At 43.4% G+C, this 17467-nt stretch overlaps 2 protein-coding genes across 2 annotated transcripts in view; one reads left to right on the plus strand and one right to left on the minus strand.

The window, feature by feature from the left end:
• The window catches only part of LOC139574665 (RING finger protein 44-like), a 35177-nt gene extending 33632 nt beyond the window's left edge, over window positions 1–1545 (minus strand). The window contains exon 1 of the mRNA XM_071399438.1: window positions 1239–1545. The gene's annotated coding sequence lies outside the window, so the exon portion shown is untranslated. The remainder of the gene's footprint in view (window positions 1–1238) is intronic.
• Window positions 1546–12323: 10778 nt separating this feature from the next.
• cdhr2 (cadherin related family member 2) overlaps window positions 12324–17467 on the plus strand; it is a 48909-nt gene continuing 43765 nt past the window's right edge. The window contains exons 1-3 of the mRNA XM_071399442.1: window positions 12324–12397; window positions 13061–13254; window positions 16330–16392. Of these exons, the coding sequence (XP_071255543.1) occupies window positions 16344–16392 (49 nt within the window). The 5' untranslated portion in view covers window positions 12324–12397; window positions 13061–13254; window positions 16330–16343. The remainder of the gene's footprint in view (window positions 12398–13060; window positions 13255–16329; window positions 16393–17467) is intronic.

The raw sequence follows: 17467 nt of genomic DNA on the forward strand, positions 1-17467 counted from the left end.
TGCTAGCTAGTCATGTTAGCACACCTTGCTAGTTAGTCAGTAACATCAGGTTATGATGCTGCATATAACTAGTCAATCACAGATAGACAAGGTAAAAATCTGTTGTTCTGCCCCTGAATAAGGCAGTTAACCCACTGTTCCTTGGCGTCATTGAAAATAAGATTTTGTTTTTAACTGACTTAAAATTAAAATTAAAAAAATGGAGCAAAACATTAGAATTTTCAAATCCGAGAGTAAATATTGATTGATAAAAGTCACCTTGTCCGAGAGAGATTTACATAGTTATCAAAACGGCACGCCAGGGTAAGCCTACACAAAGCACAGCACTAATTTTAAGTGGGAAAAATGAATGGTGGAAAAACGATTGGAACCATTTCCTTGTTTGACCGCCAGGTGTTATGGTTATTATAACTCACACTGTGGCACTCTATAGAGAGAGGCTTGCTTGGTGTTAGCACATGCGCAGATCAAAGACACAGTTGGAACGCCATTTAGGGGGTTTTACATGTCCTAATAATTCGAAAGATTGCTCAGAAAATCAGGTGTTTTAATCGGCGTATGTTTACTTCAATTTTTGACCTTACACGGATTAAGATACAGAGTAAGGCGTTTACATGACTATTACATAATCACTTTAATATCGAATTATTACTGTGCATGTAAAAGGTACTCACTATAGTGGTGCTTGCACAGGATATTTATCTGTGGAATAAAGTGAAGTGGGCCAGTAACGGGAGCGACAGACATTGAGAATTGCCTAAACCAAATAAATAAAGTATATATTTTAAGTATATTGATCCAGTATACATATATTTTGCCCAGAAACATTGCATCATGGATTATGTCTGAGCATCTGCACGTCAGGCCTGGCTGTCTGATTGCTTCACTGCAGATAAAAACACTGCAATGTTGCAGACGGGAATATTAATATAAGGGGGAAGGAGACCAATGCATTCTTATTGGGATGTTCTAACCATCTTTTACTGGACATAACACCAGTTCGGGAAGTGGGAGATAGCGTAAGGATAGACCCCGTTTCCTATGCCGAATGTAAACATTACTCTCTCCTAGCGAAATAGAAAACAAGGAGGGGCTCAAGGCAGGCTGGGGGGAAAAGACAGACAGCGAAGCCCAGCGCAGTCCCTGGAAAAACTGCGACCCAGCTAAACTAAGCTAGCACGCAAACAGGAACAGAAAATCTATGCAAACTGTCTAGACAACGTGATAAATATCGTTACCTGGTTGTTAATTAGCAAACATTTGATTTAATGATACTCCTTGTAATCCTTCATATCTCGTTCATATTTTCGGTGCGGCATTGTCGTCAGCTGTTCCTATGTGGAACATTCCGTGGATTTCACCACTATTGTAAAGAAAGGTACATACATTATACCTTGTATTACAAAACACCTGAAACCAACATCCTACACGGGATTTATGACTAAACGCCGCAAAAATTGTAATCACAATATACTCCAGCTGATTGTACATAGCTGGTAGAGCACCCTGACACTTGTTTTGAGGGTTCGCAGTAAACGGTTTACCCCCATTTGGGCGCATTTGAGAGAGCGCACTTCATCCTGTCTGGTTTACCGTAATGACCGTATGAGTGTTTCAGCGTAATATCCCCAATGTCATGTGTCGGCTGTCAAGATCACTTGTCTATAAGTAGGTCAATGGCCTCATATCTAAGGGATTTTGACTTTATATGCTCCTTTGTTTTAGTTTGTACCAATGCAACTTCACTATCAGGTACACGATGGTCATTGGTATCCTTCCAAGAATGTTGTAGAGCATCCCTATAGTATTACTACACCCAACGGAGGTGGTCGGGACTAGGAACCACACTTAGCCTTGTCTGAGACGAGACCTGAAGATTTTAGGCTGGCTTCCCAAGTGAATGTCTAGGTTTTTGCTCATTTGGGGCAAACAAGTCAGGTGGCACACAGGAGATCCAGGGTTTTGTCATTGGTTTGCGACACAAAACAGTGTGTGCTTTTGACTTCTGCCTCCCTCTAGTGGAAAAGCAGGTATTCACTTTTGTCTTTCGTCTGCTCATCTCAATAAGGACTTGTATGAGATGACGTGAAATATTATTCGTAAAAGTCATTTTTTTTTTTTTATATATTATTTTTAACTTTTTTTAATTGAACATGTATTTATCCAGGAAGTCCCAATGAGGTCAGAAGACAAGAGAGCACATGATCATGAAAAGAAAGGCCTGTTGATCTAAAGCCTTATATTCCATAGTTATAACTCTAGGTTATATATAGAATGAATAGGTTAGTCAACAATTATTTTTACAAACCAAATGACTGGTTACATTTAGATGTATATGGTCTTTTAAGTAAATACAAATACAGTATATACCGATCATATTGTAGCCATGACAATATGGTTTATTCTCTGGAAATGTTTACAGTCAGCTCAATATGATGACTGGCAGCAGCAGTTGTGTAATGATAGTGACTGTCTATTTCAGTCCACGTGTAACACCACAAAGCTGACCTCTGGACTCTTATTGAACAAACTGATTCGACTATGGATCTGTCATGTACAGGTAATAAAACAGCTAACGGTGGAATTGATGCACCTTCGGTTGTTAATCTCTTTCCTACGCCCATCTAAGATCCCACCCTGTGAGACACGTTGCTTATAGCTCATCACTGATGTCATACTCTCTCTGTCTCTGTCTCTCTGTCTCTCTCTGTCTCTCTGTCTCTCTGTCTCTCTCTGTCTCTGTCTCTCTGGCTCTGTCTCTCTGTCTCTCTCTCTCTCTCTCTCTCTCTCTCTCTGTCTCTCTGTCTCTCTCTCTCTGTGTGTCTCTCTCTCTCTGTGTGTCTCTCTGTCTCTCTCTCTCTCTCTCTCTCTCTCTCTCTCTCTCTCTGTCTCTGTCTCTCTCTCTCTCCTGCCTCTCTCTGTCTCTCTCTGTCTCTCTCTGTCTCTCTCTCTCTCTCTCTCTGTCTCTCTGTCTCTCTCTCTCTCTCTCTCTGTCTCTCTCTCTCTCTCTGTCTCTGTCTCTCTTTGTGTCTCTCTCTCTGTCTCTCTCTGTCTATCTCTCTCTCTCTCTCTCTCTCTCTCTCTCTCTCTGTCTCTCTCTCTCTCTCTGTGTGTGTCTCTCTCTCTGTCTCTCTCTGTGTCCCTGTCTCTGTCTCTCTGTGTCTCTCTCTCTCTCTGTGTGTGTGTGTGTCTCTCTCTCTCTCTCTCTCTCTCTCTCTCTCTCTCTCTCTCTCTCTGTCTCTCTCTCTGTGTCTCTCTCTGTCTCTCTGTCTCTCTCTCTCACTCTCTCTGTCTTTCTCTCTCTGTCTCTCTCTGTCTATCTCTCTCTCTGTCTCAATTCAAAGGGTTTTATTGGCATGGGAAACATGTTTACATTGCCAAAGCAAGTGAAACAAACAATAAATAAAAGTGAAAAGACACAAAACAAACATCATCATAAAAACGACCAGAATTGAACAGTAAATATTGCACTCAAGAAAGGTTTAAAAAATATAGACATTTCCAGTGTTATATTGTCAGCTACAGTGGGGAGAACAAGTATTTGATACACTGCCGATTTTGCAGGTTTTCCTACTTACAAAGCATGTAGAGGTCTGTAATTTTTATCATAGGTACACTTCAACTATGAGAGACGGAATCTAAAACAAAAATCCAGAAAATCACATTGTATGATTTTTAAGTAATTAATTTGCATTTTATTGCATGACATAAGTATTTTATACATCAGAAAAGCAGAACTTAATATTTGGTACAGAAACCTTTGTTTGCAATTACAGAGATCATACGTTTCCTGTAGTTCTTGACTAGGTTTGCACACACTGCAGCAGGGATTTTGGCCCACTCCTCCCTACAGATCTTCTCCAGATCCTTCAGGTTTCGGGGCTGTCGCTGGGCAATACGGACTTTCAGCTCCCTCCAAAGATTTTCTATTGGGTTCAGGTCTGGAGACTGGCTAGGCCACTCCAGGACCTTGAGATGCTTCTTACGGAGCCACTCCTTAGTTGCCATGGCTGTGTGCTTCGTGTCGTTGTCATGCTGGAAGACCCAGCCACGACCCATCTTCAATGCTCTTACTGAGGGAAGGAGGTTGTTGGCCAAGATCTCGCGATACATGGCCCCATCCATCCTCCCCTCAATACGGTGCAGTCGTCCTGTCCCCTTTGCAGAAAAGCATCCCCAAAGAATGATGTTTCCACCTCCATGCTTCACGGTTGGGATGGTGTTCTTGGGGTTGTACTCATACTTCTTCTTCCTCCAAACACGGCGAGTGGAGTTAGACCAAAAAGCTCTATTTTTGTCTCATCAGACCACATGACCTTCTCCCATTCCTCCTCTGGATCATCCAGATGGTCATTGGCAAACTTCAGACAGGCCTGGACATGCACTGGCTTAAGCAGGGGGACCTTGCGTGCGCTGCAGGATTTTAATCCATGACGGCGTAGTGTGTTACTAATGGTTTTCTTTGAGACTGTGGTCCCAGCTCTCTTCAGGTCATTGACCAGGTCCTGCCGTGTAGTTCTGGGCTGATCCCTCACCTTCCTCATGATCATTGATGCCCCACGAGGTGAAATCTTGCATGGAGCCCCAGACCGAGGGTGATTGACCGTCATCTTGAACTTCTTCCATTTTCTAATAATTGCGCCAACAGTTGTTTCCTTCTCACCAAGCTGCTTGCCTATTGTCCTGTAGCCCATCCCAGCCTTGTGCAGGTCTACAATTTTATCCCTGATGTCCTTACACAGCTCTCTGGTCTTGGCCATTGTGGAGAGGTTGGAATCTGTTTGATTGTGTGTGGACAGGTGTCTTTTATACAGGTAACGAGTTCAAACAGGTGCAGTTAATACAGGTAATGAGTGGAGAACAGGAGGGCTTCTTAAAGAAAAACTAACAGGTCTGTGAGAGCCGGAATTCTTACTGGTTGGTAGGTGATCAAATACTTATGTCATGCAATAAAATGCAAATTAATTATTTAAAAATCATACAATGTGATTTTCTGGATTTTTGTTTTAGATTCCGTCTCTCACAGTTGAAGTGTACCTATGATAAAAATTACAGACCTCTACATGCTTTGTAAGTAGGAAAACCTGCAAAATCGGCAGTGTATCAAATACTTGTTCTCCCCACTGTACGTACGGTGTTTCAGAAATGTGCAAATAGTTGCAGTACGAAGATACACAGAATTTATACGTTTCTACGTGGAATTTCTGATGCAATTTAAACGTATATACAGAGTTCTGATGATTCTGTTGAAATTAGATTGATGTAACAATCTGTTAATCAGGTTAAGTCAATGTATTTAAGTTAAAGTTTTACCCTCATTTCAATGTTTACAACATTGGTGGAAATTAGATTAAAAAAATTCTGGTTGATAACTTCTTTCAAATCCGATGTATTTTCCACGTTGGTTTCATGTCACAGTACATTGACAAATTACGTTGAAACAACATTTATTCAACCAGTGTGTGTCCAGTGGGAATATACATTTTTACACTACGCTACTGGACAATCAGAAAACTACAATAGATTTAGTTACTTCTTGACGCTTATGTTTAATTTGACAGGAATTTTGTCATTTTATTGCATAATTACTGCTTTGCTTTGCTAATACAGCCCTTGATATCATTACTGAAAACATTCACCACCTGACTACAGTATCTAGGGAAGGGTAGAGGCCACCTATGTTAAACTAGTCATAAACCAAAGTCTAAGAGGATAAGATTAGAGGGGAATGACTTGATTCCTGTTATATCATATAATTAATCCAGGACATTCTACTTTACTGAAATGGTTTGACTCTGTGCCACAAAATGACTAAGCGTATTCAAAGTTAAATCGTTTAACTAATCAATGTAGTGTGTGTATCATTCAGAAGTTGGTCAATTATATATGGGGCTTTAGTTGAGGATATTTTCGGTCTTTTCATCCACACTGTGCACCCACTCCCCCTTCTGCAATAGCACCCTTGTCCATATTAATACACTACTTTTAACCAGGGCCCAGAATCAGGGGACTCCAGAGTGTTTCAGACTATGTTCCATACACACAGTAAACTGGGAAGAGACAGAGAGATTACCTTCCCATGTAAACAAAAGGGTCAACAAATCCCCTCTTCCCTGTAAGTTGTTGATTAGCCTGGTTAAGAGGAAAACAAATCCCCCCCTTCCCTGTTAGTTGTTGATTGATTAGCCTGGTTAAGAGGATAACAAATCCCCTCTTCCCTGTAAGTTATTGATTAGCCTGGTTAAGAGGATAACAAATCCCCTCTTCCCTGTAAGTTATTGATTAGCCTGGTTAAGAGGATAACAAATCCCCCTCTTCCCTGTAAGTTGTTGATTAGCCTGGTTAAGAGGATAACAAATCCCCTCTTCCCTGTAAGTTATTGATTAGCCTGGTTAAGAGGATAACAAATCCCCCCCTTCCCTGTAAGTTGTTGATTAATTAGCCTGGTTAAGAGGATAACAAATCCCCTCTTCCCTGTAAGTTGTTGATTAGCCTGGTTAAGAGGATAACAAATCCCCCCTTCCCTGTAAGTTGTTGATTAATTAGCCTGGTTAAGAGGATAACAAATCCCCTCTTCCCTGTAAGTTATTGATTAGCCTGGTTAAGAGGATAACAAATCCCCTCTTCCCTGTAAGTTATTGATTAGCCTGGTTAAGAGGATAACAAATCCCCCTCTTCCCTGTAAGTTGTTGATTAGCCTGGTTAAGAGGATAACAAATCCCCTCTTCCCTGTAAGTTATTGATTAGCCTGGTTAAGAGGATAACAAATCCCCCCCTTCCCTGTAAGTTGTTGATTAATTAGCCTGGTTAAGAGGATAACAAATCCCCCTCTTCCCTGTAAGTTGTTGATTAGCCTGGTTAAGAGGATAACAAATCCCCCTCTTCCCTGTCAGTTATTGATTAGCCTGGTTAAGAGGATAACAAATCCCCCCCTTCCCTGTCAGTTATTGATTAGCCTGGTTAAGAGGATAACAAATCCCCCCCTTCCCTGTAAGTTATTGATTAGCCTGGTTAAGAGGATAACAAATCCCCCCCTTCCCTGTAAGTTGTTGATTAATTAGCCTGGTTAAGAGGATAACAAATCCCCTCTTCCCTGTAAGTTATTGATTAGCCTGGTTAAGAGGATAACAAATCCCCTCTTCCCTGTAAGTTATTGATTAGCCTGGTTAAGAGGATAACAAATCCCCCCCTTCCCTGTCAGTTGTTGATTGATTAGCCTGGTTAAGAGGATAACAAATCCCCCCTTCCCTATAAGTTGTTGATTGATTAGCCTGGTTAAGAGGATAACAAATCCCCTCTTCCCTGTAAGTTGTTGATTAGCCTGGTTAAGAGGATAACAAATCCCCCCTTCCCTATAAGTTGTTGATTGATTAGCCTGGTTAAGAGGATAACAAATCCCCTCTTCCCTGTAAGTTATTGATTAGCCTGGTTAAGAGGATAACAAATCCCCTCTTCCCTGTAAGTTGTTGATTGATTAGCCTGGTTAAGAGGATAACAAATCCCCTCTTCCCTGTAAGTTGTTGATTAGCCTGGTTAAGAGGATAACAAATCCCCCTTTCCCTGTAAGTTATTGATTAGCCTGGTTAAGAGGATAACAAATCCCCTCTTCCCTGTAAGTTGTTAATTGATTAGCCTGGTTAAGAGGATAACAAATCCCCCTTTCCCTGTAAGTTGTTGATTGATTAGCCTGGTTAAGAGGAAAACAAATCCCCCCTTCCCTGTAAGTTATTGATTAGCCTGGTTAAGAGGATAACAAATCCCCCTTTCCCTGTAAGTTATTGATTAGCCTGGTTAAGAGGATAACAAATCCCCTCTTCCCTGTAAATTGTTGATTGATTAGCCTGGTTAAGAGGATAACAAATCCCCCCTTTCCCTGTAAGTTGTTGATTAGCCTGGTTAAGAGGATAACAAATCCCCTCTTCCCTGTAAGTTATTGATTAGCCTGGTTAAGAGGATAACAAATCCCCCCCTTCCCTGTAAGTTGTTGATTAATTAGCCTGGTTAAGAGGATAACAAATCCCCTCTTCCCTGTAAGTTGTTGATTAGCCTGGTTAAGAGGATAACAAATCCCCCCTTCCCTGTAAGTTGTTGATTAATTAGCCTGGTTAAGAGGATAACAAATCCCCTCTTCCCTGTAAGTTATTGATTAGCCTGGTTAAGAGGATAACAAATCCCCTCTTCCCTGTAAGTTATTGATTAGCCTGGTTAAGAGGATAACAAATCCCCCTCTTCCCTGTAAGTTGTTGATTAGCCTGGTTAAGAGGATAACAAATCCCCTCTTCCCTGTAAGTTATTGATTAGCCTGGTTAAGAGGATAACAAATCCCCCCCTTCCCTGTAAGTTGTTGATTAATTAGCCTGGTTAAGAGGATAACAAATCCCCTCTTCCCTGTAAGTTGATTGATTAGCCTGGTTAAGAGGATAACAAATCCCCCTCTTCCCTGTAAGTTGTTGATTAGCCTGGTTAAGAGGATAACAAATCCCCCTCTTCCCTGTCAGTTATTGATTAGCCTGGTTAAGAGGATAACAAATCCCCCCCTTCCCTGTCAGTTATTGATTAGCCTGGTTAAGAGGATAACAAATCCCCCCCTTCCCTGTAAGTTATTGATTAGCCTGGTTAAGAGGATAACAAATCCCCCCCTTCCCTGTAAGTTGTTGATTAATTAGCCTGGTTAAGAGGATAACAAATCCCCTCTTCCCTGTAAGTTATTGATTAGCCTGGTTAAGAGGATAACAAATCCCCTCTTCCCTGTAAGTTATTGATTAGCCTGGTTAAGAGGATAACAAATCCCCCCCTTCCCTGTCAGTTGTTGATTGATTAGCCTGGTTAAGAGGATAACAAATCCCCCCTTCCCTATAAGTTGTTGATTGATTAGCCTGGTTAAGAGGATAACAAATCCCCTCTTCCCTGTAAGTTGTTGATTAGCCTGGTTAAGAGGATAACAAATCCCCCCTTCCCTATAAGTTGTTGATTGATTAGCCTGGTTAAGAGGATAACAAATCCCCTCTTCCCTGTAAGTTATTGATTAGCCCGGTTAAGAGGATAACAAATCCCCTCTTCCCTGTAAGTTGTTGATTGATTAGCCTGGTTAAGAGGATAACAAATCCCCTCTTCCCTGTAAGTTGTTGATTAGCCTGGTTAAGAGGATAACAAATCCCCCTTTCCCTGTAAGTTATTGATTAGCCTGGTTAAGAGGATAACAAATCCCCTCTTCCCTGTAAGTTGTTAATTGATTAGCCTGGTTAAGAGGATAACAAATCCCCCTTTCCCTGTAAGTTGTTGATTGATTAGCCTGGTTAAGAGGAAAACAAATCCCCCCTTCCCTGTAAGTTATTGATTAGCCTGGTTAAGAGGATAACAAATCCCCCTTTCCCTGTAAGTTATTGATTAGCCTGGTTAAGAGGATAACAAATCCCCTCTTCCCTGTAAATTGTTGATTGATTAGCCTGGTTAAGAGGATAACAAATCCCCCCTTTCCCTGTAAGTTGTTGATTGATTAGCCTGGTTAAGAGGATAACAAATCCCCTCTTCCCTGTCAGTTATTGATTAGCCTGGTTAAGAGGATAACAAATCCCCCTCTTCCCTGTAAGTTATTGATTAGCCTGGTTAAGAGGATAACAAATCCCCCTCTTCCCTGTAAGTTGTTGATTAGCCTGGTTAAGAGGATAACAAATCCCCTCTTCCCTGTCAGTTGTTGATTAGCCTGGTTAAGAGGATAACAAATCCCCCTCTTCCCTGTAAGTTGTTGATTAGCCTTGGAGGAGGGCTGCATGACATTTAGGCTTTATTGACCTTCATCCCTATCAGATCCTTATAGGACCAAGAGGTTCAAAGACCCCCCCCACCCTCTTCCCTATATAGTGCACTATAGCAGCGGTTCCCAACCTTTTCTGTTCCTGGGACCAGAGGTTCCACGCATCCCAGAAATCTGAGGGGGCACAAAGTAGTACCTGCCTTGACTGCATCAAACCGGGAGAAGCTAGTTAAGCTGACTAATGCAGTGCGTGCACTTTCACATCCTACAGTTTACAGATAACACCAACTCAAATCATATTATGAAGTATAGCAGCCTACTTGTTAGCTTTCGGGTCGTTGTAGCCTATCCTTCTCATTTAACTTTTAATTCAGTCATTATAATTCCATCTGCCATTCATTAGATATATCTCCTAACGTTTGCCCCATGGAATAGCCTATTGCTGCGTTGATGACTTCTGATTGGGCAACGACAAGCCACACGTTCCTTGCTTCCATAGCAAGATCAGCAGCATAAATTATCACGTTTCTCTCTCTATATTGCAGCGGTCGTGTTCGGATCTGTATGGGTCCTTCCGGGCAAGTCAGGTAAATTTACACATACCCGAGACGCGTAAAAAATCATATCAGATCCAACCCAGACCTCTGACATTATTTAGAATTCTGGTTTCGGGTCTCGGGTATTCGGGTACAGGTGGATCCGTGATGACCTCTACTCCTGATAACCACCTGATGGTTTTTAGGAAAACAAAGTAGAGTTGTTGTACGAGATTACGACCCAAATGTCAGCCTAAGTAGTGCGGTAAATAGGGAATAGAAAAATACAGACTAATTCTACAGTTGATGGTGTGAGTGTCGTCTAGATTTTACAGATCAACTCTAAATCTGTCCATCTTTCAGACACTTAAACTAGAGTATTCCCTTTATTCTGAACTATAGGGACCGGAATACATATTTGTCATTGTCGCTTTGTTGTTTACTGTTGCAGTGAGCACTAGAATACAGACTTGCTTTTGTTTTGGAGGCAGATCTGGGGTAATGAAGCCAGTGGAACGCTGAGGATGGTAATTCTTTGTCTGTCCGCTCCGTCTCATGGTGATTGAGCAGAGCGGCCCGGTGGGTGGAGGGAGGGAGGGAGGGAGGGGGGAGTCTTATTGGAAAGAGCTCATCAGTACCCTACAGTAGGATGGGTCTCTCTCACTGGCCCAGAGACACAGAGGCTAGCTGTGTCCCAAATGGTACCCTTTTTCCCTATATAGTGCACTACTTTTTACCAGGACCCTATAGGGAATAGGGTGCCATTTGGGACGAAGAGCCACTGGTCAATGCCAATTACAGTGTCACACCGGAATTACGGTACGGTGGAATGTCTCTCCACCTCCTGACCCAGTAATGGTCGCATCGCGGTCATGTGATCGTTCAGCCGGTCGAGGTGATCGTTCAGCCGGTCGAGGTGATCGTTCAGCCAGGTTGAGGTGATCGTTCAGCCGGTCGAGGTGATCGTTCAGCCGGTCGAGGTGATCGTTCAGCCGGTCGAGGTGATCGTTCAGCCGGGTTGAGGTGATCGTTCAGCCGGTCGAGGTGATCGTTCAGCCGGGTTGAGGTGATCGTTCAGCCGGTCGAGGTGATCGTTCAGCCGGGTTGAGGTGATCATTCAGCCGGGTCGAGGTGATCATTCAGCCGGTCGAGGTGATCGTTCAGCCGGTCGAGGTGATCGTTCAGCCGGTCGAGGTGATCATTCAGCCGGGTTGAGGTGATCATTCAGCCGGGTCGAGGTGATCATTCAGCCGGTCGAGGTGATCGTTCAGCCGGTCGAGGTGATCATTCAGCCGGTCGAGGTGATCGTTCAGCCGGTCGAGGTGATCGTTCAGCCGGTCGAGGTGATCATTCAGCCGGGTTGAGGTGATCGTTCAGCCGGTCGAGGTGATCGTTCAGCCGGGTTGAGGTGATCGTTCAGCCGGTCGAGGTGATCGTTCAGCCGGTCGAGGTGATCGTTCAGCCGGTCGAGGTGATCGTGCCATGGAAGGACCCTCTAGGCACAGACGTCAGTTCAACGTCTAGTTTTGATCTACATTTGGTTGACTAGTGAATTCAATGTGAAATCAACAAAGAAATTAACCATGTCATTGAATTTAGGTTCAAAGTTGGGTAGAAAAAAAATAGATCAAATTCCCTTAAAAAAAAATTCCAAATCAGTTTTCCACATTGATTGACCGTCATCATATTTTGAGGGGGTCGTTCATTCAACCAATTTTTGCCCAGGGAGGAGGCTCCTCGCTGGACAACAGAGGGTTCCAGTAGGTTCTGCTCGGAGGGAGGGAGGGAGGGGGGAGGGGGGGAGGTTCCTCTCTGGACCACAGAGAGTTTCAGTAGGTTCTGCTCAGAGGGAGGGAGGGAGGGAAGGAGGGAGGGAGGGAAGGAGGGAGGGAGGGAAGGGGCTCCTCGCTGGACAACAGAGGGTTTCAGTAGGTTCTGCTCGGAGGGAGGGAGGGAGGGAGGGGGCTCCTCGCTGGACAACAGAGGGTTTCAGTAGGTTCTGCTCGGAGGGAGGGAGGGAGGGAGGGAGGGGAATCCTCGCTGGACAACAGAGAGTTTCAGTAGGTCCTGCTCCGCTGGTATGTGATGTATCATCGCTCGGACACCGGTGAGTGACCCGTGACACAACATGTCACACTATCGTCTAGTGCATGTAGCGGGGATGTTGAGATCAAGGGAGGGAGGAGAGGGGATGGACGCTTTCCCTGTTTAGAAAGAGAGATGGGGAGAGAGACGGAGAGAAAGACTATCATTCTTCTTTATGCCTGCATTAGTGTTGTTTGAACTTGTCGCTGTTGTATATTTAAAATATTCAAAACTCTTTTGAGAGAAACAAGGTTTGTTTGTAGTTCATCTGATGCTGAGAGTATGATCTTCTGATCTTCTGGTCACTGTAGCCCGGTTACTGTGGCCTGGTTACTGTAGCCTGGTTACTGTAGCCCGGTTACTGTAGTTATCAGCATTTTAATTTACAGCTCCTGGCTGTCCGTATGCTATAGGCTACACCTAGCTGTCTTTAGCATGGGTGTACACATACACACACACCACACACACACACACACACACACACACACACACACACACACACACACACACACACACACACACACACACACACACACACACACACACACACACACACCACACACCACACCACACACACACACCACACACACACACACACACACTGTAAGGAGGCTGCTGCATCGGTCCATCCAGGCCATATTGTTCACTGTGTTTCTCAATGTGTGTTAATCATTAACATTTACAGCCTAAAGGAGAGGAGATAATCACAAGAGAGAGAGAGAGAGCAGTAGTCACAGCAGCACGATAAGGTCTCACCTAGACTCCAGTTCAGTCCTCTCCACATCCCTCTGGAACAACCACCTGTTACCTGTCTCTCTCTCTCTCTGTCTGTCTGTCTCTCTGTCTCTCTGTCTATACCCAACTAAGGAACGTGGGCCGGTAAGTCTGAGCTTTGAACACTTGTTTGTGTTCATTAGAATATATATATATATTTTTTTTTTTTCTTCACTTGGATGTGTTGATGTGATTTGTGAGTAATGTGAATAAGGTCATTAGGGTTTTAGTGGGAGAGTAATATTCAGAGTAATGTGAATAAGGTCATTAGAGTTTTAGTGGGAGAGTAATATTCAGAGTAATGTGAATAAGGTCATTAGAGTTTTAGTGGGAGAGTAATACTCTGGTCATCGTCATGTGGTGGATTGTGGGATTGTTCTGTGATACAGTAGATAAACATAGTAGTTCTAATTGAGCGTCATCGTTGATACACTCCTCTTGGAGAATAACAAATTCATCAATTTAACCAGGCAAGTCAGTTCAGAACAAATTCTTATTTACAATGGCGGCCTACCAGGGAACAGTGGGTTAACTGCCTTGTTCAGGGGCAAAACGACAGATTTATACCTTGACAGCTCAGGGATCTGTCTAGCAACCTTTCGGTTACTGGCCCAACACTCTAACCACTAGGCTACCTGCCGTCCCTACACTCTAACCGCTAGGCTACCTGCCGCCCCTACACTCTAACCACTAGGCTACCTGCCGCCCCTACACTCTAACCACTAGGCTACCTGCCGCCCCTAAACTCTAACCACTAGGCTACCTGCCGTCCCTACACTCTAACCGCTAGGCTACCTGCCGCCCCTACACTCTAACCACTAGGCTACCTGCGGCCCCTACACTCTAACCACTAGGCTACCTGCCGCCCCATCGGCTGATATGGTTAACACACAGGCATATACAGAAATACTGTATCCAAATAGACTAACAATTTGGACAGTTTTTATTACCATGTAAATTACACATTTGTATTTATACTGTAAGCATGTACGTTATTATTTTAGAACAAGTAATGACTTATGTACACAAAGCGTTGTTTTCACATCTGAATTTACGACAGGATACAGAACATGGGTATCATACATCTCTGTGGTTAAACATTGACTCCCGTTCCTGTCATGACAGCCTTATTTTAATGCCTGGCAATTCAGAGTCTCAGATACCGCTGTGTTTCCAGTCTTATCTGTTTTCTCTCGGTTTTATATGTGTTGCAGGGAATAGCAGTCATATCGGACTACTTCCTTACAGTAAATAAGTTTACTTTTTTGGGGGGGGGGGGTAAGACTCGTTTTGGTTGTTATTTTGCCTATTTCTCCTTTTATGTTATTAACTTGTTTCCTCCAAAATAATTCAATACTGTCTTATTAATAGCATGTGACTTATAACGTTTAGTTTAGTGTTGAGTATAGGTCGTTATCAATAAAACGTTTAGTTTAGGTCGTTATCAATAAAACGTCACAATAAGGTGCCGAGCGTTCGATTTGTCCGTTGGGGGCAAGAAGCCCCCCGGCTCCGCTAAAACCATTGACAACTGTGTACCGTTTTCAAGGGAATGTTTAATACATGTTATCTAATTGGTTGTAATATCAAGAGCATAGTCAGAACTACACATTGTCAATTACAGTTGGCTGAACATAGTGGTAAGTAAACCTAATGTACTTTCTTTCTTTCCAACCAACTTACAGTGGCCTTCAGAAAGTATTCATACCCCTTGACTTATTCCACATTTTGTTGTGTTACAGCCCGAATTCCTCACACATCTACACACAATTTAAAGGCAGACTCAAAGCTGTAAAGGCAGACTCAAAGCTGTAAAGGCAGACTCAAAGCTGTAAAGGTAGACTCAAAGCTGTAAACGCAGACTCAAAGCTGTAAAGGTAGACTCAAAGCTGTAAACGCAGACTCAAAGCTGTAAAGGCAGACTGAAAGCTGTAAACGCAGACTCAAAGCTGTAAAGGTAGACTCAAAGCTGTAAACGCACAATACCTGCTGTTACCATGACAACCACCCCAAAATGTAAGGGCACAGTGACAGGAAAATGAACAATGCATCTGTGTGCCACTTCAGAGTCTACATCAGTGTGAATGCAACAAATCCGATATAGGTCACATGTAAAACTGACTGTGGACAGTCAGAAAAAAAGATTGGATATAGAAATCAGATTTGAGTTCTTAGAGGCGGCAGGTAGCTTAGCAGTTAAGAGCGTTGGGCCAGTAACCCCCCGTTGGGTTTGAACCCCCGAGATAACTAGGTGAAAAATATGTTGATGTACCCTTGAGCAAAGCACTTAACCCTAATTGCTCTTGTATGTCTCTCTGGATAAGTGTCTGCTAAATGACTAAAATGTCAAACGTTAGTGTTGCTGTGTAAATACAGCCACCGATACCTATCTGATTGACTGAGAAGGTGTTTTGAGTTCTAAAATGTACTTCTAAGGTGTTTTGAGTTGTGAAATGTACTTCTACAGTGTTTTGAGTTCTAAAATGTACTTCTAAGGCGTTTTGAGTTCTAATAATAAGAAAAATGGCACTTACATCACATAGGTGGTGTTGTTATCATCTAGTCACTTTAATAACTCTACCTACATGTACATTTTACCTCAACTAACCGGTACCCCCTGTATATAGCCTCCCCATTGACTCTGTACCGGTACCCCCTGTATATAGCCTCCCCATTGACTCTGTACCGGTACCCCCTGTATATAGCCTCCCCATTGACTCTGTACCGGTACCCCCTGTATATAGCCTCCACATTGACTCTGTACCGGTACCCCCTGTATATAGCCTCCACATTGACTCTGTACCGGTACACCCCTTGTATATAGTCTCGCTATTGTTATTTTAATGCTGTTCTTTAATACTTGTTACTTTTATTTCTTATTCTTATCCTTATTTTTTGAAACTGCATTGTTGGTTAGGGGCTCGTAAGTAAGCATTTCACTGTAAGGTCTACACCTGTTGTATTTGGCGCATGTGACAAATTTGATTTGATTTGAAATATGTCATTTTACAGGGTCAGCCAAAGTTGTACAGTGCCCATTTTGAGTTATAATATGTAATTCTATGGTGTTTTGAGTTATAATATGTAATTATATGATGTTTTGACATATAATATGTCATTCTATGGTGTTTTGTGTACTAATAAGTAATTCTATGGTGTTTTGTGTGTTGTCTGAGTTAGCAGGCCTGTGAAGGATGGAGGTCAGTTTGCTGCTGTTGTGTCTTGTGAGCCTCTTCGCTGGAGGTGAGTACCTACCTGGGTCTCTAACCTCTCTCTATCCCCAATGGCACTTTGTTACGTAAGTAGAGCCCACAGGGAATAAAAGCCCTGGTCAAAAGTAGTACACCATACTACCGTACTACCTTTCTACTGTGCTACCGTACTACCGTGCTACTGTGCTACCGTGCTACCGTACTACCGTGCTACCGTGCTACCGTACTACCGTGCTACCATACTACCGTGCTACCGTACTACCATACTACCGTGCTACCGTACTACCGTGCTACCATACGACCGTGCTACCATACTACCGTACTACCTTTCTACCGTGCTACCGTGCTACCGTACTACCGTGCTACCGTGCTACCGTGCTACCGTACTACCGTGCTACCGTACTACCGTGCTACCGTACTACCATACTACCGTGCTACCGTGCTACCATACTACCGTGCTACCGTACTACCGTACTACCGTACTACCGTGCTACCGTGCTACCGTGCTACTGTACTACCGTGCTAGCATACTACCGTGCTACCATACTACCGTGCTACCGTGCTACCATACTACCGTACTATCATGCTACCGTGCTACCATACTACCGTGCTACCGTGCTACCGTGCTAGCATACTACCGTGCTACCATACTACCGTGCTACCGTACTACCATACTACCGTGCTACCGTACTACCATACTACCGTGCTACCGTACTACCATACTACCGTGCTACCGTACTACCATACTACCGTTCTACCATACTACCGTGCTACCGTACTACCATACTACCGTGCTACCGTACTACCATACTATCGTACTACCATACTACCGTGCTACCATACTACCGTGCTACCATACTACCGTGCTACCATACTACCGTACTACCGTGCTACCATACTACCGTGCTACCATACTACCGTGCTACCATACTACCGTACTATCGTGCTTCCATACTACCGTGCTACCGTGCTACCATACTACCATACTACCGTGCTACCATACTACCGCGCTACCATACTACCGTGCTACCGTACTACCATACTACCGTGCTACCGTGCTACCGTGCTACCATACTACCATACTACCGTGCTACCATACTACCATA

The sequence above is a fragment of the Salvelinus alpinus genome, chromosome 4, assembly GCF_045679555.1.
Source record: "Salvelinus alpinus chromosome 4, SLU_Salpinus.1, whole genome shotgun sequence".
NCBI classification, from domain to species: Eukaryota; Metazoa; Chordata; class Actinopteri; order Salmoniformes; family Salmonidae; genus Salvelinus; species Salvelinus alpinus.